We start from the raw sequence: 22,663 nt of genomic DNA, 5'->3' as shown, positions 1-22,663 counted from the left end.
GGGTGCCATTGGTTACACGTCTCGGTCACCTTTTGTTCGGATTGACGGCACTTTGAACAGTGGGCGTTACATTTCAGATGTGTTATACGATCCGTTGCTCTACCCTTCATTCGATCCTTGCGAAACCCTACATTTCAGTAGGATAATGCACGACCGCATGTTGCAGGTCCTGTACGGGCATCTCTGGATACAGAACATGTTCGATTGCTGCCGTGGCCAGCACATTCTCCAGATCTCTCACCAATTGAAAACGTCTGGTCAATGGTGGCCGAGCAACTGGCTCGTCACAATACGCCAGTCACTAATCTTGATGAACTGTGGTATCGTGTTGAAGCTGCATGGACAGCTGTACCTGTACATGCTATCCAAGCTCTGTTTGAGTCAATGCCCAGGCTTATCAAAGCCGTTATTACGTCCAGAGGTGGTTGTTCTGGGTTCTGATCTCTCAGGATCTATGCACCCAAATTGCGTGAAAATGTAATCACATGTCAGCTCTAGTATAATATATTTGTCCAATGAATACCCGTTTATCATCTGATTTCCTCTTGTTGTAGCAATTTTAATGGGCAGTAGTGTATTAATATCGTCTACAAGGTCATTAATATACACTGATGAAAAATATCGCAATACCAAAAATTGATTAATGTAGAGTAACGAAATTTTGAGATTGCTTTTACCTAGGTAACATATTTAAGTGACTAACATTGAAAGATTGCAGGTTAATGTAAGTGCGAGATAACTCATTGCAAATTTGAGATGCTGGTACATTAATAACCGTTGTAACCACCAGGATGTTGAATACAAGCATGTAAACGTGCATGTATTGTGTTGTACAGATATCGGATGTCAGTTTGTGGGACAGAGTTCCATGTCTATTGCATGGTCGGCCATTATTAATGCTGTTCGTGGAAGGTGCTGGAGTTGTCATCTGATGAGAGATCGATTGGAGACAGATGCGGTGATCGAGATATATATCTACATCTACATCTACATGGATACTCTGTAAATCACATTTATGTCGAACCATCTTCACAGTTGTCTATTATTCTCATCTCGTATAGCGCGCGAAAAGAATGAACACCTACATCTTTCCGTACGAACTCTGAGTTCCCTTATTTTATCGTGGTGATCGTTCCGCCCTATGTATATCGGTGTCAACAAAATATTTTCGCATTCGGAGGAGAAAGTTGGTGATTGGAATTACGTGAGAAGATTCCGTCGCAACGAAAAATGCCTTTCTTTTAATGATTTCCAGCCCAAATCCTGTATCATTTCTGTGACACTCTCTCCCATAGTTCGAGATAATACAAAACGTGCTGCCATTCTTTGAATTTTTTCGATGTACTCCGTCAGTCCCACCTGGTAAGGATCCCACACCGTGCAGCAGTATTCTAAAAGCGTAGTGCAGGCAGTCTCCTTAGTAGGTCTACTACATTTTCTAAGTGTCCTGCCAATAAAACGCAGCCTTTGGTTAACCTTCCCCACAAAATTTTCTGTGTATTCCTCCTAATTTAAGCTGTTCGTAATTGTAATACCTAGGTATTTAGTTGAAGATCAGGGTAACATGTCGACAAGCTGTAGAACATGTTGGGTTACAACAGCGGTATGTAGACAAACGTTATCATATTGGAAAACACCTTCTGGAAGGCTGTTCATGAAAGGCAGTACAAGTCGAATTTCCAGACTGAAGTACAGTTTTTCAGTCAGGGTGCGTGTGATAACAATGACAGTGCTCCTGCTGTCAACCGAAATCGCATGGCAAACCTTAACACCAGGTGCAGATCCAGTTTGTCTAGCACTCAGATGGGTTGCGTGCGGGATCTCATCTGGCATCATCCTAACCAATAAACGACTATCAATGGCACCGAGGCAGAACCAGCTTTCATCAGAAAACACAACTGCCCTCGAAGCTCTCGCTGGACACTACTGAAGTCAAAAATGGCGGTGGTTTGGGATCAGTGAAATGCACAGGGCATCTAGCTCGGAGCTCTCCTTGAAGTAAACTATATGCAGCAGTTCGTTGTGTCACTGTGACGCCAGCTGCTGCTCATATAGTTGCTGCAGATGTAGTACGATGCGACAGATGCTGTCCTTGAAGTAAACTATTTGCAGCAGTTCGTTGTCTCACTGTGACGCCAGCTGCTGCTCATACAGTTGCTGCAGATGCAGTACGATGTGACAGAGCCGAGCGCCGAACACCATGTCTTCCCTCTCGGTAGAACCACTTGGCCACCCACAGCCCGGTCTTCTTGCGACTGCATATTTTCGTGACCACCGCTGCCAGCTATCGTGTACAGTTGTTACATTCCTGTCAAGTCTTTCTACAATATCGCGGAACGAACAACCAGCTCCTCATAGCCCTATTACACGACATCGTTCAAACTCAGCGAAGTGTTGATAATGGCGTCTTTGTCGCCTTAAAGGTATTATTGTCTAACATAAATTCACCACGTCCAATCTCAAAGGTAACTAACGCTCATGATCGTTACAGCTTGTATTTAATGCAAACCTGATTTGCATTCTCATAGTGGCATTACTATTGCCACTCTTATGAAGCTGGAGCGAAATTTGATTAGTCGTCTTTTTTCAGATGTAGAAGCACGTCTATCAACTCTCGTTTATGTCGCAGAACTCCTTGGGGTTTGCGATTTTGTTTCCTTCAGTGTATAAGGTGCGATCAAAAAGTTTCCCTTTGAGGGTGTTGTTGCAGCATACAAGCAACGTAGCATGACTCCGCTGAGCTGAGGGCGGTGAGCCACGACCTGTCATCCGTGGATGGATCATCATGATGCACCGTATGTGCAGCCTACTCTCCTCTCCACAGCCACTGGCATTCCATACCGTTGCTCGCTCTCCACTGGACCGACTATTTAGAAATAGGACACGAGCAACGGGACCATTCATGATTCGCTTGCGGCAGGACTTAGTGGCTCTTGGTGCAGATGACATTTCTGTGCTTCATCGAGGTTGCAGTCGTTCGCTTCCCTGGTTAATACGCAGACCCAGGATTATATTAGATCAGCGTGGAAGAAGGATTTTAAATCGATGTGTTACTGAATTTAAGCCGATCACTATGACTGTTCGATCGTTTACACTGATGGGTCTGAAGTTGGATAATTCCATAGGCTGTGCTGTGTTATTTCCTGACTGTGTCATCACTCTTCGCTTTTAATTCACAGTGTATGAGTGTATGAAGCTGAATTATTTGCGATCTTGAGGCCACTGGAGAATGCAGTGGCTTCCTGCCACCAAATTCCTCATCTGCACCGACTCCCTAACTTTCTTCAGGCTATCGATCACCAGTATCCAGTTCAAAAGTATCTTCATCTGATTTACAACACCCTTTTCCACTTACAGCTCAAATGGTTCAAATGGCTCTGAGCACTATGGGACTTAACTACTGTGGTCGTCAGTCCCCTAGAACTTAGAACTACTTAAACCTAACTAACCTAAGGACATCACACACATCCATGCCCGAGGCAGGATTCGAACCTGCGACCGTAGCAGTCGCGCGGTTCCCGACTGCGCGCCTAGAACCGCTAGACCCACTTACAGCGGCAGGGAAAAGAAGTGTCATTGTACTCTGGGACCGCGGCACGAGGTCACTCAGGGAATTGAAGTAGCTATACTGGTGTCCAAAATTAAAGTGACGAACCACTATTTCCCCGTCTTGTCTCTAATTCACCGTAGAATCATACAAGTTGTCAACAGATGTCCGTACAATCGTTACATGCACGGAAAATGGCATCCCGATTAATGGACAAAAACGTCAACGATGACGTCAGGGCCCCCATCAAACAGGGTAGTGTTTGCCGGGTAGTCCCACATCCTCAATCGCTGTGTATACAGCCATCGACGGTACAGCATGGCACAAAGAAGGCGCCCACCAGACCTTATGCTTGGTTGGCCCAAAAAGAATGGAAGCAGGACAGTCGCAAACCGATGAGGCCTGATGGCTTAATGTGAACGTTCTGTTGTTTCTTTGATGTGGCAAGAATTTAGAGAGACCGAAACAGTATCCCAAAGACCAGGGCGAGGCCGACCACATGTGATATCAGAAAGAGAGGACCGCTATTTGGATGTAAGGGAACGAGAATACCTCATTAGTACTGGACGCCAACTGGCATCTGACCTCGCACCAGCCACTGGATTTGTTGTATCGAGATAAATGTTGTCCAGAATGCTTCGGCAGAATGCCCTTTATTGTTAGGGACTTGCTGTATGTGTACCACTGATGCGTCTTCGCAGAAGGGAAAGTCTAGAGTGGACTCGTCAACATGCCATATCGGCGGTCGAACATAAAGCCAAAATTCTTTTCAGAGATGAGTCCTGATTTGGCCTGGAGAGTGAGACTCGACGCATTCGCGTCTGGAGGAAGCCAAACATTATGGAAAGAGACCGATATCGACGAGGATCCCTAATACTGTGGACAGGAATTATGTTGACCACGTGAACACCTATTCATGAAATTGTATGGGTGAATCGGAAAGGTTTAACTGCTGTCAGGTACCGTGAAGAGATCTTAGGACCTCATGTGTGGTTGTTGCGAGGTGGTGCGGGTCTAGACTTGGACGACAATGATCGACTTCATAGAGCAAGAGCTGTTGATGTTTACTTGGAAGACTTCAGTCCGGAACAGCGCTGCTGCTCCGGTCGCAGGTTCGAATCCTGCCTCGGGCATGGATGTGCGTGATGTCCTTAGGTTAGTTGGGTTTAAGTCGTTCTAAGTCTAGGGGACTGATGACCTCAGATGTTAAGTCCCATAGTGCTTAGAGCCATTTTTGAAACGGAAGATATTGCACTCATGGAGTGGCCTGCTCCGTCTACCGATTAGAATCCCGTAGAGCTTGTCTGGTGTGCACTAGGAAGACAGGTTGCATCACTTCAGCATCCACCAACCACTCTCCAAGATTTGCGAGTAGCTCTCCAGGAAGAATGGGCGCTATTGTATGAACACGAGATTGATGATATCATTCACAGCATGCTCCGTCACTGTCAGGCCAGAAATGGTCATACTTTAACCAGCTGTCGGAATGTTTGTGCAAATCCGTTAAGCTGGAAAAAACGAAGAACATTGTCGTCTACCATTATGCAAATTTCAGTTGTTTACGTTGTTGTTGCTTACTATCACCTGTTTATACTTTTTTGTGGGAAAATGAATACACCCTTGCAAAATTTCCGTTTGTTGCTTTAATTTGGACACCAGTGTATGATTTCTGAATGTACTGCCCCTGCCCATGCAGTTACCTCGCTACTGAAACAAAACATTCTGCGTCCGTGAGAGGACAGGTTGGAGAACAGAAACTGAGGCCCGTGAAAGCAATGGTACGGCCGTGGCGTTCCTCCTTCCGGCCTCTGCCCCGGGAGCACTGTCCTCTGACCCATGAATTCCTCCTTCGGCTGGAAGATCCACCGGTATGCAGTACTTGTGGTGTACAGGTTTCTACATGCTACATTTTACGTGGATGCATTTTATTCCAAGCCGCGAGGGCTGCAACCCATTTACTAGTTGACCCGCCCTCTATTTTAGGTCTTTTAAGATTCTTTGTGATGTATGATTTTGTCAGTAGTGTCTTAGATAGAAGGTTTTAATACGTTTCTAGTGTGGTTATTGCATATTTTGCTTTCCAATTGATCAAATAGGCTCATTTCCTTTCTCCGCTATTTTACACGTTGTGCGGCTATATTCTGTGTATTTTACTCACGCACTGCCTTGAGGCATACGTATTTTGCTGTTTTGTGTTGCAGTGTGATTGAGAGAGTGCTAGGATGGCTGTGAGTTATATTTTTTAATTTACATTTTGTAGCATGCTTTTCACAATCCGTAAAAACACTTGTATTCTTTAAGCTGATTGCGGGCGCTGATGACGTCGCTGTTGGGTTGCTATACATACCACCATCACTACCACCACCGATGAAGGTATATCATCTTCGACATATAGGTAAAGGATTAATGTATCATTCTTACATTTCCGACGTTCATGTTGTAAAGACGGGAACCTGAACTACGGCACGGAAATGTGAACTAGGACGACATTATTGCCAAATGCCTCCAAACAGGACCAACCCGTAGATATCCATCGGAGAATGAAGAATGAGTGTGTAGCAGCATGTCTGTCGAAAACCACAATTGTGGAATGGTGCTTCAAGTTCTGGATGCTGCAGCTTCACGATAACAAAACACGTCCGTGCATCGCAGATATCGTAACGCAGAAATTGCACCAACTCCAGTGGGAACACTCGAGCACCCATCCTATAAGCCCTGATCCCTCCGCATGTGATTATCACCGCTTCGGTGCCCACTGACCGCTTAGGGTCGAAGATTTCAGTCAGAGGAAGATGTGTAGCAGGCAACAGGAAACGGTGTTTTACCAAACGCTTATCTTCAACCTGTTGCGTCAATGGATACTGCCTGAATCCTCACTGTGATTTTTCCTTATTGGCATACCGATTCGGAACTGTATGACCTTCGAACGGAAAGATTTTGATCTATGAACAGCAAGGGCCCCAACACACGTCCCTGGGGAGCACCTGAAGTTTACATCTACATAGGTAGATGACTCTCGATCCAAGATAATACGCTGTGTCCTTCCTACCAAGAAATCCTTAATCTAGTCACAAATTTCGCTTGATATCCTTTACGATCGAACTTTCGATGATAAGCATAAATACGCTTTTTTTTGGAAGTCAAGAAATACTGCATCAATCTGACTGTCTTGGTCCGTAGCTTTCAGGATGCCACGTAACAGTAGTCGGTTGAGTTCCACCAGTTCGGTGTTTTCGGAAATACATACTGGCTGGCATGATGAAGATAAAACTGATACCTCATTACATTTGAACCCAGAATATGTTTTAACACTCAACAACTACAGATGTGAAAGATGGTAGTGTTGTGGATTCCTTCTACAGACCTTGTAGGTGGGTGTAACCTTCGCTGTTTTCCAATCAGTTGGCAAAGTTTTTTGTTCGACGCATTGCAGGAATATTCGATCCGATGTAGAATCAAACTGGGATTCGACAAGGCCCTGGAGCATTGTTCAGTTTTAAGGATTTGAGCCGTTTCTCAACGTCACTAACCCTGATACATAATTGAAGTAGCGTGACAATTAAATTGAGGCAATACCCATGGATTTTCCTTTGTAAAGGGACATTTGAGAACAGAGATAAGCATTTCTGCTAGTGCTTGGCTATACTCAGTTCCAGTTCCTCTTCCATCCATGAATGTCTGGACACTAACTTGGGTGCCATTAACAGCCTTTATACAAGGTCCAATCACATTAACGTAATCGGTCCCTATGTTCGGCGTCGTCGTGCAGTAAGCACTCACAGACGACAGGTGGCAGCGCTAGCAGTGGAGGTTATACGAAGCGTGCCGGGGGAAGCTGGAAACAATGCGTTCGGTGTCGTAATGCGGAAACGGAACGATTTATCTGTCGATCGAAAGGGCTTAGCGAACTTTACTGCTTGTGGGCCTTCACAGCAGGCGTCTGGTTGATGCACCGATGCTGACTACTGTTCATCGGCAATGACGGCTGGAATTTGTTCGCCAGTACCGCAACTCAACATCGACTGAATGGGGAAGGGTGGCCTTTTCAGGTGAATCACGTATTACGCTCCATCAGACAGATGGTAGTTGATCTATAGGGCTTGAAAAGTCTAAAAGCAAACACCCTACAACAGTCGTCGGAAGGCTCCTTCCTAGAGGGCATTCCGTATGTGATCTCGTCATTCTGGAAGCCACAATGGGCCGACACCAGTATGCATTATCTATGGAAGTCATGTGCACCCCTACATGCAGTTTCTTTCTCCTCAGCACGATCGGATCTATCAGCAGCTCGCAGTGTATGTGCATTGCTCGAAGAGCACCAGAATACGTTGACCGTACTACCCTGGCTACCAGGCTCCCCATATGTAAACCCAATCAAGAATCTGTGGGACCACCCCCCAGTCAGGCTCTTCGTGCTATGGGGCCTCAGACGTGAAACCTAGCCCGGCTAGTCATAGCACTGGAGTCGACATGGCTCCACATCCCTGTTGATATCTTCCAGAATTGGCTCCCTACCTGCAATTCTCGCTCTGCAGAAGATGGTTATTGAGGATTTTGACAGATGGTCACATTAAAGTTGCTGGACAGCGTATTAAGTGTACTATGACCAGAATTTTTCTGGAGTTTATGAGAGATCATTCGATAACATTCTGCTAAGATAGCCGTTGACGTTTGCACGCATTCCTCTCTAAACATCCAAATGTTGTTCATTCGGCATCTCTCTCTACCTGTAGACCTTCCTTTTTTGTTATACGCCTTTGGCGCAGTAATCTCTGTTTCTTCAGATCTTTTTCATTTGCGTGATGTATCCAGCCACATACTAGTCACGTATCTCACTGACATCCGGCTGCTGACACTCACCACGACGCTGAAGACGGCGCCGATCATGAGACCAAAGCTTTGTGCGACGAAGACGACGAGCATGCTGATGGCGAAGAACATTCCGAATCGCTCCCACACTAGCGGCTGCGCGCTCATGAGGTATACCAGCACCGAGAAGATGGCACAGCACAGCACCTGTGGAAAGACTCCAGTCAGGATTCAGACATTCTATTACTTCTTATATCTATCAAAGCAATCCGTAAATTAAATGTTTCGTGTCTGTGGAACAGGAATTCAAACGATAGTTCTGTACTCATATTTATCAAACTAAGAGGAACATGCATATAAATATACTCTATCATCAAAAGTATGCTGATACTCATACGTAATGCGGAATCGAGCCCTAGATGTCACGAAATGCAGACTCACCAGTAGAAAAGTAGGTGGGCGTACTGGAGTAGCAGTAACGGTAGATAGATCACTTGGCCGAGTCATTGGATGTCACGTGAGTGGCAAATCCATCAGGGACATTTCATCCCTTCTAAAGCTGCCTAAATCGACTGTTGATGATGTGATTGTGAAGCTGAAACGCGAAGGAACATCCACAGCTAAAACTCGACCCGAAAGACCTCAGCTATCGACAGTCAGGAACAGTCGAGCCGTAACAGCTATACGATACGTGAATGCCATTCTCTGATCGATAGTGCAACTATATCGGCGGTATATTGGCGAGACATTCGTCTTCATGGACGAATTCGCTCCCCCGTCGTGCACATCTTGTGAATGACTTCCTCCAAGATAGCGATATCGCTCGACTAGAGTGGTCAGCATGTTCTCCAGACATGAACCCTATCGAAAATGCCTGGGATGGATTGAAACTGGCTGTTTATGGGCGACGTGACCCATCAACCACTCTGAGGATCTACGCCGAATCGCCGTTGAGGAGTGGGACAATCTGGACCAACAGTGCGTTGATGAACTTGTGGATAGCATGCCACGATGAATACAGGGATGCATCAATGCAAGAGGACGTGCTACTGGGTATTAGAGGTACCGTTGTGTACAGCAATCTGGACCACCACCTCTGAAGGTCTCGCTGTATCGTGGTACAACAACCAATGTGTGGCTTTCATGAGCAATAAAAAGGGCAGAAATGATGTTTATGTTGATCTCTATTTCAATTTTCTGTACAGGTTCCGGAACTCCCGGAACCGAGGTGATGCAAAACTTTTTTTGATATATGTACTTAGCTATAGATGTTAACAGTTTACAACATAACAAGAGAAGCCCAAGAGACACGAGGAGCTGTCAACTAGGCTACATCATGCTTGTACGAAGGATTAGGACCCATATACCGACTTGCACCCGGAACAGCCCCAAAACATACGCTAAAAACACTAAAGGAAAAGAAAACCGCAACAAGACGTGCTACACGGCAAATTAAGATGAAAAGATAAAGTGGAAATTCACTGACGCAGAAGCTACTAGACTGCTTATGTAAGGATACTTCGAGTAATTCCGGGAAGAAGCAGGTAAGATAAGTAAAGATGGAAACAATAGTCGTTGGAGAGGACACGGTAGGCAGACGCAAGACAAAAGCAAGGGGGTCAAGGATAACTGAAGGACCCTCCAACTTATCGAAAATCTAGTCTGTAATGTCACTTCATATGTGTCCACAGAATATATATAATTTGTGAATAATAAACATTTTAAATGTCCACAATGGACTATCATATTCTTTATAAAAGATGTACTTTATCTCATCATGTATTGCATTAAGTTATTGCCCAGTTTCTGCCTGTGGCCATTTTCCAGTGCCTGTTATAGCAATACCAGTCACTTTTGTATTACTTACAACTGCGTCAGTGATACGTGCATCACATTAAAAACTATTAAGACCTACGTGTGAATGAACATACACACAAACACACACACACACATACACACACACACACACAACGAAAATCCGCGTATATAGTCTTACCCATCATCACGTACTGCTTACAGGAACAGATTTTGCGATAAGTCATTTAACTAATATGCTCTTCACAGGCTACAAGTAAAATACATGACGAAATAGAGGTCATATTGTATAAACACGTGAAATACATGACGAAATAGAGGTCATATTGTATAAACACGTGTACATCCTAAGTGGATATTTGAAATGGTTTTATCACTCAAAAAATAGACTGTAATGATTAAGACAGGGATGTGAGATCCCCTACAGCAAATGAAAGTTGTGCTTAATGTTAGAGACGTTAGTGTATTATCAGTCAACTTAATTTTACGGATTATGATGTAAATACAGCTGCTGTAACAGTGCTGACAACTATTTATACTAACCGATGCAGGACAAATCATTCACAACAGATTTTATTTTCGAAAAGTATGGTAGAAATCTCACAAGACATGTAAATAATCAGCGCGAGGGGAACACAATGTACGAATTTTATCCAAAAATACCCCTGGATGAACAGTAATGGAATGAATAGCGCTTTGACAAGGGTATTAACAATCATTGCTTTCACTGCTTATGTACTTACTGCGACAGGAATATCGACGATGGTTGTGGACACGTAATACGACTTGAGTGAGTACCACCGATTAAAATGTTCTTTCTTCAGAATATTCATTTCCATTGGAACTGAAAGAGAAACATCAAAGTTAGATACAGCTTAGGGTGTCGTCATGTTTACAAATGTAGTAGATACGATACGATCGAAAGGCATTTCTTCGCTACTACTATGTAGGTATACACTCTCTTCAGACTTATTTTAATAGTGTCTATATAAAGAATTGCTCATTATGGAAGTATACAGGTTGTAGGGTTATTAGAGGAAAAGAAAAGGAAGACTTTTGTTACGTGACACAAACGTTACTGATGGTTCCTATACCCCAGCCACAATAACAATGTCTGGCAGTTTGAAAATCCTGAATTAATTCACGTGTTCCACCATCAAAAGAGATTTTTCATTAACTAGCTGGGTACCCGAACGTTGCCCACGTTTTCATATTCCAATCTTCTATTAAGTCATCTCCTCCTCTCTGTCCAACACCTCCTCTTTTCTTCCTCTGTCCGCCTAATATGTGTATCAAGCTTGGCTGATATCGATCCAGGGATTAGGAGGAGCATTTTCCCGCGTTCGCATGCGTCACAGATATCTAAGATATTTTACACGTATACGAGGGTTGGAACTTTAATAGTGGCAACTATTTATTTACAAATCGTACAAAATGGACACGAGTTTCAAAGTTTTACTGACCTTCAAAGTAATCACCAGCATTGTGTATAACCCATTGCCAGCGATGTGGAAGTCATAGGATATTCTTAGCAGTGCCAATTGTGTTGACAGTTCGAGCGGCGCGGTCTATTGCCCGACGAATTTGTAGCAGTTCTGAAGCGAATGGCGTGAAGTGTTTCCTTCAGTTTAGGAATCGAGTTGAACTCACGAGAGCTTAAGGTGGTATAGCACTTAGCAGCCCCATCTGTCACACAAGTCAGTAACAGCTTGCACTGTACTTGCATGAGGCTTGTCCTGCAAAATAATGGTCAGGTCCTGCAGAAAGTGTCATCACTTCTGTCTCTAAGCTGGTCCTAAGTTGTGTTCCAAAAATGTCCTCGTTGTATATCAACGCCTGTCAGCAGCTAATGGTATTGATTTAATTGTCATTTCATTTAGAGTGGGGTGAAAAGTCATGGAATAGCGATATGCACGTATACAGATGGCGGTAGTATCGCATACACGAGATATAAAAGGGCAGTGCATTCGCAGAGTTGTCATTTGTACTCGAGTGACTCACGTTAAAAGGCTTCCGAAGAGATAATGGGCGCAAGACGGGAATTAACAGACTTTGAACGCGGAATGGTACTAGGTTCTAGGTGTACGGTACATTCAATTTCGGAAATCGTTGGGGAATTCAATATTCCAAGATAAATAGTGTCAAGAATGTGCCGGGAATACCAAATTTCAGGTGTTGCCTCTCACCATAGACTACGAAGTGGCCGACGGCTTTCATTTGGTGATTGAGAGCAGCGCCGTTTTCGTAAAGTTGTCAGTGCTAACAGCAAAACAACATTGCGTGAAATAACCCAAGAAATCAATGTGGGACATACGACGAAAGACCTTTTGCGGCCATTCATGGATTTCATGTTCTCAAACGACGAACGCAAAGCCACTGGGCCACAATTGTTCGCGATTGATTTGAAGACCATCCTGGACGATTTGAGTGAAAGATTTGGCACCCATATCGCCCGATATCAAGACGTTAGTTCGTGCACAAAATTCTGCACCAGCAACACTTTCGGAAATGTGGACACCTATATAGGCAGAATGGCTTAATATTTCGCAGGGGACTTCCAACGACTTGTTGGGTTCATGCCAAGTCGAGTTGCTGCACTCCACTGGGAAAATGTCTGTGTGACACGATATTAGGTGGTATCTCATTACTTTTTGTCGCCTCAGTGTGTGTTATTTCGTTCCTCCTCATTTCCAAGGGATGTTAAGGAAGCAGTTGAGATCAGATTAGCAAGTGACACTATAAATATAGGTGGAGTGTTTCGCTTAACTTCTGCTGCAATCCTGCTCACTCCCTGGGCAAACACGAGGCGGAGAGAGCTAGTGCCACTAGCTCCCCCGTTGGTCGTTAATTTTCTTTATGGATAACATCCAACATCGGTCATTTTTGATTGTGTGGTGGCACTAGTCATTTACGGTGTTTCTGTTGTTCAAATGGCTCTGAGCACTATGGGACTTAACACCTGAGGTCAACAGTCCCCTAGACTTAGAACTACTCAAACCTAACTAACCTAAGGACATCACACACTCCCATGCCCGAGGCAGGATTCGAACCTGCGACCGTAGCGGTCGCGCGGTGCCAGACTGTAGCGCCTAGAACCGCTTGGCCACACCGGCCGGCGTTTCTGTTGTCTTTCTGAGTATGTCGTATTGTGGGTAGCCCGCATGCCGACGTTTTCAGATTCCCTGGCCAGTGCCCTCTTATTTCATTAGTGCCTTGAAAGTGACGGTGTGTGCCACATGTCGAAATGTCGGCGTTTATCGAAGATGTCACTTTGCTACAATCCTATAAGTAGTTTAAATACTTGAGTACAGAAGGCGTTACTCACAGGTGAGGATGGTGAGCATCATGGTGGTCATCATGTGGTGCATGAGGATGCCGAACAGCAGGTTGTAGTTGTCCAGGACGCGCGCGCCGTCGTCGCCGGCCTCGATGAAGAGCACGCCCAGCATGATGCCGGTCAGGATGTTCACCAGCAGCCGCATGTGCGTCAGCGTCTGAAACGAACAACCAGCACTGCTACAGACCCAGCATTGCCAGAGCTGAACGAAATGATCGGATGGCATTGATGGCCGGGAGTCCCCACCTGAAGAAGTTGTAGGTCTGTTCGGTTGACGCCACATTGGGCGACTTGCGTGTCGATGATGAAATAATGATGGAGGCAACACAACACCCAGCCCCGACCGGAGAACGTCTCTAACCCGCCCGGGAATCGAACCCGGGCCTACTGCGTTGCAGTAAGACTTGCTGACCATTCAGCTAAGGAGGTGGAGATTCGAGAGTTGTTTTCCCCCTACAAAGCGACCTCAACGACGCAGTAATGTTTATATCAGCCAGTTACTGGCAGGGAGCATCGGCGAACATATTGCACTTGAACAGTAATGTCTCATTCATTTAAATGCTTGCGTAGATTCTTTAAGAGCTAGACCGTTATCGATTTATCAGTAACTTTTAATAGCCCGCAAATAATTGAAAAGAGTTTTTGAAGACTTAAGATCAAATAAGGCAGAAGTGACAGGCAGCTTTTCATCAGGATTTCTAAAATCAGTGGCAGTGGCAGTGGCAGTTGCAACAAAACGACTATCCACCTTTGCGTGCTGAATGTATGAGTATCCGGTATGCTATCTGACTTTCGGAAAAACATCATCCTCACAGTTCTGAAGCCTGCAAGAGTCGCCAAGTGCGAGTATTATCGCACAATCAGCTTAACAGCTCATAAATCCAAGCTGCAGAAAAGAGTGATATATAGAAGAATGAAAGAGAAAACTGGGGATCTGTTAGATATCGATGAGTTTGGGTTTAGGAAAAGTGAAGGAACCGGAGAGGCAGTTCTGACGTCGCGTTTGATAATGGAAGCAAGACTACAGAAAAATAATTACACCAGAATACCGTTTGCTGACCTGGAGAAAACGTTCAGCAATGTACAATGGTGCAAGGTGTCCGAATTATCAGAAAAATAGGCTCATGCGGTAGGGAAACACACGTTATATGCAACATATACAGGAGCCAAGACGAGACAGTAAGAGTGAAAGGCCAAGAACGAAGCTCACGGGTTAAAGAGGATGGAAGACAGGGATGTAATCTTTCCCTTTAGTGTTCAGTCTACACATAGACTAAGCAATGACGGAAATAAAAGCCGGTCGGTGTGGCCGTGCGGTTTTAGGCGCTTCAGTCTGGAACAGCGTGACCGCTACGGTCGCAGGTTCGAATCCTGCCTTGGGCATGGATGTGTGTGATGTCCTTAGGTTAGTTAAGTTTAAGTAGTTCTAAGCTCTAGGGGACTGATGACCACAGATGTTAAGTCCCATAGTGCTCAGAGCCATTTGAACCATTTGAACGGAAATAAAAGGAAGATTTAAGGTGAAAGGATACCAATGCTTATGTCAGCTGATGACATAGCTATCCTCAGTCAACGTGAAGAAGAATTACAGGATATACTGAATGGAAATGAAGAGCCTAATGCGTACAAAATATAATCTGAGAATAAATCTAAGAAAGACAAAAATATAGAGAAGTAGCAGAATTAATGAGAACAGCGAAAAACTTAACATCACAATTGCTGACCAGGAAGTAGATGGTTCAAATGGTTCACAAGGTTCTGAGCACCATGGGACTTAACTTCTGAGGTCATCAGTCCCCTAGAACTTAGAACTACTTAAACCTAACTAAGCTAGGGGCATCACACACATCCATGCCCGAGGCAGGATTCGAACCTACTACCGTAGCGGTCGCGCGGTTCCAGACTGAAGCGCCTAGAACCGCTCGGCCACCCCAGCCGGCCCGGGAAGTAGATGAAGTTAACGAATTGTGCTACGTAGGCAGCAAAATAAGCCATGGCGCAAGGACCATGGAGGACTTAAAAAGGAGACTATCACTGGCAAAAAAGGCATTCCTGGCCAAAAGACTACTAGCAACAAACATAGCCTCACGTTTGGAGCTCAGCATTCTGTGGTATTGACATGTGAACTGCGGGAAAACCCAACAGAAGAAAATCTAAGCATTTGAGATACAGTATTGCGAACGAATGTTGAAAATTAGGTGGACTAATAAGATAAGGAATGAAGACGTTCTTAGCAGAATCGTCGAAGAAAGGAACAAATGGAAAACACTGGCAAGAAGAAGGGACAGGATGGTACGACATCTGTTAAAAATTAGGGAATGACTTCCACGATACTATAGGGAGCTGTAGAGGATAAAAGCTGCAGAGGAAGATAAAGATTGGAATACATACAGTAAACAACTCAGGATCGAGGTTGCAAGTGCTACTCTGACAGTGAGATGAATAGTTTTGCATAGAAGAGGGTTTGTGGCGGGCGTCATCAAACCAGTGAGGAGACAAGGAGAGCGATGACTCAAGAAATGCCCTGCTTTTTATGTGAGTGGGGCAACCGGGGAAAGGTACGGCAGTGGAATGTAAAGGTTTAGCCCCACTGGACTCATTTAATGCCTAGAAAAAAGATTTTGCTTCCATCGTCACATATCTAACTGAGGTTGATGATGTTTTACAAGATGGATGCGCTACAAGTGCCTTTCTACATCAGCCAGGAAACCGTGAAAGCTGGATTTTGTTTGGTCCTCAGACTAAGAAATTGTTGAGTGTTCACTAATTAGAGAATACAATTAATCTTAGAGAACAAAATGCATTGACGATCTTTGGAACACCTCCTGGAAACCCTCTACGGAATAAAAACGATCCAAGTTACAACAACGTGATTCAAATCGAGTAAGAAGATCGCAAGATATTCTGTTGTAATGTGAGTGTAAAAGTGTGCTTCCTACACTCAGATATTAATTATCTGGAAATCTGGGACGTTATAGGGCGAGCAGATTTTTTTCCATTAGGACATTAAGGATCTGTAAAACAGTTATCACCGCAGACTGAATTAAACCGCGGTGGCCGGTTATTGTTGAATGTAAAAGAGGGACATTAGTGGTGAAGGTCCTGCGAGGAAATCAAGAGAGGAGGAAGTCTGAAAATTAAATGTAAAAGAGTACTCATAACCTCGCATAGAAGTTTATAGTATATTTAACATATGCAAAAAAATCAAACAGTAATTATAAAATATGATCTTCAATAACATTTTATTTTAATAATTGTGCTTTAATATGAGATCTTATTTTGTGAAAAATCTCGACTTGATAGAACAAAATGAAAGTAATTTTCAGGATCAGCATCACAAATTTATTATTTTAGAGGAATCACCTGACAAAATTTTAAAAATGCAGGCTTTTGTTGTTTATGAACTACTCAAAATGAGTAATCACTCGGAACACATTTAGTCATTAAACAGTTAACGTCAGAATTAGACTGAAGTGAACTTTATCGTTGAACGATACAATCACGCCGATTGTACTGGATATACAAGAGTCGGGTACAATACGAAGACTACCCGCAAGTAACTTTCGTTTTCATGCAGCAGAGGGAAGAGAGAAATTACCACACTGACCTACGCAGTGGGAAACCTTAGAGCTAAAATAGCAACTCGTTCGCCTATAGTAGCAGCTCAGATAGAAAATCCGTCCAAATCTGGACTCTGTTCAATAATACGGCTTTGTTGGGCAAAAAATGTCAAAGGTATAAAACTGACTCTTCACGATATAACAAATGTCGTACAATTTTGCATGACATTGTAAAGAAACAGTCTGGATGATACAAGTTGTCCGCTGATGGGGTTCCAAAGCTGTGGTGACAGGAAATCCAAAATCTGCTAAAAAAATACAGTAATCATTGGATCAATGAAATGAGACGCTTGTCAACATCCACCCTCAATTCCATACTTGGTGCCAAGTAATATCCACCTCTTCGTGCACGTGGGAAAGTTACGGGGCTTCTAACGCTTTTAACTGGAAGGTAAATAATAATAATAATAATAAAAAAAGGTTGGGCCAGCGCATCTGACCACAAATATGCTTTAGTAATGGAACAATTCAGGGATCTAAAGGAATTTTGGACCACGCAATCTCTTTCCTAGATTTTGCATGATTTCATTACCATCTATTTTAAAATATAAAGAAATTTGTGGCTGCAAAACGTTTTGAGTCCAATAATGAACTACTGCTAGCCACATTATTTATATTTTGCAAAACTTTCTGAATGGCACCCCAGGGATAGAATCGACCCATCGAAAAATGGACACAGATTATTGGCCCAAAATATGACCAGTTCAAAAAATGAGTGCACTATTGACCCAGAAAACGCAATACTTCGTTTCCTGGCCAAAAGCTTTTGACCTAGCCCTCGCAGGTCTGCCACGGACATACATGAATCCTTCTGAAATTTTATAAGTTACTAACAATAAATTATCTCAGGGAATATATGTTTCTGTGGCTGTAGTTAGAGAGACTATCCTCTCATTGGGTGACACAAGACAATTGTTGAAGAGCACCACGTACTGAAATGGTACCGTGATTTCCACGTTGATACTCCTTTAAAAATTTTGAGTGCATTTTATGTGCTAGGAGGAAATATAAGATCTTTGAGCAAGAGTGTGGTGAAACGGGAAATACTGTTGACTTTGGACGAAGGCGACACTCGGTTGGTGGACACAGAAGGAGGTAAAATGCGTACTTGTAATTTCAGAATTCGGAAATTTTTACTGAAAATCCTACATTTCAACTGTTCGTCGAATAGTTGGTTGTGCCAAGAGTAGTAGTTTCTGCCAAACTGCAGTAAGTGAAGGGAGATATCTGAGTTGCAAGTTAAAAAGCTTAAATCAATAATATTTAAACTGTTGTTACAGAAATTTCACTCGCTTTAGAGCGATAATATCATACGTCCCGGCTAACATTACTGGTGTGACGTTTTGTATTCTCACAATGGTCTTACGTGAGTAAAGGTAAACCATGACTAAACGGCACTTGCGATTGGTTTCACTGTAAAGACTGTAATAAAAAAATAATGTTTAAAGTAACTCTCAGCTGTTAAGTTTATTTCAGTCACTTAGTGCTGTTTGTTATAATACAGTTAAACAACAATCCAGATATGTGCTAGAGGATCCAACCACCTCGCATTAATTTTTGCTGCAAATGAGCTATAAGTCTCCCTACATCAATGAGTCTTAGGGAAAATGTTACGATCACAAACGTAAATAGTGTGAATGGGCAAAATGTGTTGAAGAGCTATGAAGTGAACACCTAACCAGAGCACTACATCAAAATTGTAGTACTGGGCGTTTTACCGAAGCTTAGAACACTTACCTGATCTCGTTTCACTTTGATGAAGCCTCGTCGAAGCAGCACCTTCAGTTGATTCAACTGCGAAGTCTCCTGGAGATTTCGGGAGACCTTCTGGAAGCCGAGAGATTTCGATCTCGCTGTGGGAATAAAAGAACAACATTTTAAGAATCAGCGTATCACTGTTTTGCTTTCTATCTTTTTACTTAAAGATATTTAAAAATAAAGATAAACGCCTGGTGAGTAGAGTTTAATTACCAGAATGTTATCCGAAAATAATTCAGAAGAAAACGGAAAATTGTGTTTACTTCTTTCTTGAAAGTCAGACAATGAACTATAAAAAGCCTGTTTAGTTGCGCAAGGCATATGATTTTACGGTTTGAGCATCCGTAGCTCACGTACACAATAGCAATATTTAATTAAAAGAACTATTAAAATCTTCTAAAAATGTTTTGGTAGCTGCATTAGCTGTTAGTAGTTGCCTTATTGCTGGATCATACACAGCCGATTTCACGATGATTTTATCGCAACATCAGGTGTATACATATAACTAATTTAACAACGGTTCGTTAAAAATACACGGTCTACTAACCTTTGGATGGCATTCGAATTACCAGAGCCGCCTAAATTGGATGGTTACAGGATGAAACATAAAAAATTGCAGTGGGTAGCAGGTGCAGGCAATGCACATGTGCACTGGGAGCCGTGGGTATGGACCAGATATGAAGAACCAACAAATGCTCGCGAAAGGCATATGGTGGAACGTGACTATGCCTGAAGTAGGAAGGCCAGGCCATCAAATAGCCCAGGTGACGTAGTGTTAATGAAACATTTTTGATGTTTCATTTTACAACCATACAATTTAGGCGGTTCTGGCAATTCGAGCGCCATCCGAACGTTGGGAGACAGTGTATGTTTAGCGAATCATTGTTAAATTGGTTGTACAACAGGGAGTGCGATAAAATCATTGCGAAACCGGTTGTGTATGATACTGTAATAAAGGAATTGCTAACAGATAACGCAGCTACCAAAGGTTTTTAGAAGATTTTAAGGTTTTCTCAAAAAGTGTTTTAAAATATCATCCAATGAGGTTTTCAAATGAACTGAACGAAGGCAGTTGGCACCTCATTCATTTTACAATCTCAACAAGAAAGGTATACCCTGTCGCAGCATGTAAAGAAATTAAGCAAATTAAAAACATTTACAACACACAGAAGGATATTTTCTAATTTTTGTGAGTATAACCCACCCCGGTAGTGCTACCGAGGAAAGGGACCCATAATTTAACGTGGGATCCGAATAATGTGTTGTTTCTGGTGAAAATTCGCATAACTGAGAAGCGAAAGCTAGGTTAAAGACATACTCAGATATATCATCGTCCGACCGGGGTTCGACTCCACTTTACCACAAGACCACCAAGCTGGCCCTCTTAACAGCAAAGAATATACACAGAGACTTTTCATAGAGAGTAGTCACATGAAAATGGGATGTACGCCCAAATAGTGAGCATGAAATAAATAAATACAGTAAAAGACCAAATGAAACATTTGCTGTTTCTGAAATATTATATGGCTGCGGATTAGCGCACACAAAATAGTAAATACTGAAGAAATCTACCAATTTTATTGGCTAGAGATCAGTTCTCGTCGTTGAGATATCTGGGCGTAGTGCGGAAAAGCGATATGAAGTGGAACTAGTATGTGAGAATAGTCTTAGTGAAGACGAATGGTTGACTTCGCTGTATTGGGAGAATTATATAAAAGACTGGTTCATCTGTGAAGGAAACCGCATATAGGGTGCTATTTTTTATTTTAATTTTACTGTGAAATCTTCCTTTTTGCCAAATTTAATGATTATAGGTCAGCGGGAAGTACCATATAGGTTTTGATGAGTGAGTTTTATGAGTGTCAAAATAAGTGATACAAATGGTATCTTTTGATTAAATTGACTTAGAAGCTTACATTTCTTACACCGCCAAAGGACGGTAGATCTTACTACGTGACATAGATTTCAACTCGCTACGTTTACACGTTCCTGAGAAAAAGAGGTCTTAACAATTGTACAGACAGACAACCGGACAACAAAGTTCATAAATTTGGACAATATGGGCCATAGGAATTACAGCGATCTGATGATACAACTGGGTTAAAATAATTGTGTTGCCTCGTGAGCATCCGACGAGCCACCAGCAGCAGCCAGATGGTGCTCATTTACTGAAGATGACTTCTGCATGAAATCGAAATCGGTCATTGATAAGATACTATCGCCTTCCAGACTATTGTTTAACCCAGGAAAGATATCCAATAAGAAATCCGATTGAGGTATGGAACCCTAAAAATAGAAAGAAAGAGGAAAGGCTGCAATTTAGGCTGTGCTGTAGACGTCAGTCACAAACGCTTTCAATAAGAAATTACTCGTTTCACCGTCACCGGCTTCAGGTCACTCAAAAAAAAACACTATGGAGTGAAGTGCTGCATACGTCCTATAATCTGCAAGCGGCCGATATCTGCCAAAACCGATAACTTCTTATTAAAATCACGCGCTACTGCGCCTGAAAACTTAAAAATTTGTTTACCTGTTTGCTATCAGCTTCAGATACTTACCTGCGTACTATCGTTTTGGAGGACAGACACGATATCAATCAGGTGCATCACTTGGAAGAAATAGATGCTGCAAACTTAACCTGCGAAATCTTGGATACCAATAAAATGGTTTGCGATGTCACATTGTCAAAGACGGCAGGATGCAGCTAAAAATTGGATGACCAATGTAGCGAAGTGTACAATTTTAGAAGTGTTTTCGTACCTATTACATAATCTGTTCTCTCAAGTTGTTTACAAGCATGCTATCGTCTTTGACGACCTTGGTATTAGATGCTGACTTAATAAGAAATATCAGGAGAGTGCAACTTTCACAATTTTTTTTTCCATTCTTAAATATAAGCATGTTCTACAAAGCAATGACGAATGGATCCATTAATATCAAGTTAACTTTTTAAACTCTAGGAGAACTCTCTGGCTTTCACTTAGTAAAAGTGCAAGCTCTGAAGTCTGTTTGGAGTTCCAATCTAGAGACCTTCGTTTCACGGACAGTAAGTGTTCCGTATATGGAAAACGTAACTGGAATTTGAACTCCTGAGTTGCTATGTGAGATGTGCAAAGATAACCAATCCATCACAGAATTTTCTTTAAAAGGCAAGCTTTCAATTTGAAGCTTTGGTCACACACCCACACAGATCGAATTTGTATCAAATAACAGTATATATTTTACAAATCAGAAGATATGTAATTTAAAGTGCCCCGGCAAGTTTTTCTCTGTATATGTGAACTCTAATTTCAGGAACTACTGTAGGGATTTTGATACGGTTTTACCTAACAGACGGACTGGTTCACTATGAGGGTTTGTGTGTATACATTTATTGCCTCTATTCCAAATTAGTCATCCAGCTTTAGGTACTTAGTGATAGCCGGGCGACACCGGGGTGGGTCGTTAGTGAGCAATAAATTTGAAATAATCGACAGGAAGCAATGGTTAAGTCAAATTCTCTTGTACAGTCTTCTTGCGAACGCGATGGAGAAGCTTAAGTCGAGATTGGACTATACGACGAGGAACTTGTAGCAAATCAAAGCTTTCAGTCTGCTTGTGACGTGTAACACCAATGACATCCAAAGAGTTGTAGGCTGCAGCCGTCAAGTTGGTAATGTAATATTTCTCTTTCGGAAGGCTTTCGGTACAGATCAGCCAGCTGGTGTTGGCGAGCGGTTCTAGGCGCTTCAGTCTGGAACAGCGCGACTGCTACGGTCGCAGGTTGGAGTCCTGCCT

The 22,663-nt window shown here is 42.8% G+C and overlaps 1 protein-coding gene across 1 annotated transcript in view; it reads right to left on the bottom strand.

The window, feature by feature from the left end:
* LOC126416338 (ATP-binding cassette subfamily G member 4) overlaps nt 1-22,663 on the bottom strand; it is a 220,934-nt gene that overhangs the window by 3,094 nt on the left and 195,177 nt on the right. The window contains exons 7-10 of the mRNA XM_050084009.1: nt 18,866-18,981; nt 13,497-13,665; nt 10,915-11,015; nt 8,408-8,563 (exon numbers count right to left, since the gene is read on the bottom strand). Of these exons, the coding sequence (XP_049939966.1) occupies nt 8,408-8,563; nt 10,915-11,015; nt 13,497-13,665; nt 18,866-18,981 (542 nt within the window). The remainder of the gene's footprint in view (nt 1-8,407; nt 8,564-10,914; nt 11,016-13,496; nt 13,666-18,865; nt 18,982-22,663) is intronic.

This window comes from Schistocerca serialis, chromosome 8 (assembly GCF_023864345.2).
Source record: "Schistocerca serialis cubense isolate TAMUIC-IGC-003099 chromosome 8, iqSchSeri2.2, whole genome shotgun sequence".
Taxonomy (NCBI): Eukaryota; Metazoa; Arthropoda; class Insecta; order Orthoptera; family Acrididae; genus Schistocerca; species Schistocerca serialis.
This window is presented reverse-complemented; position numbering and strand designations above follow the sequence as displayed.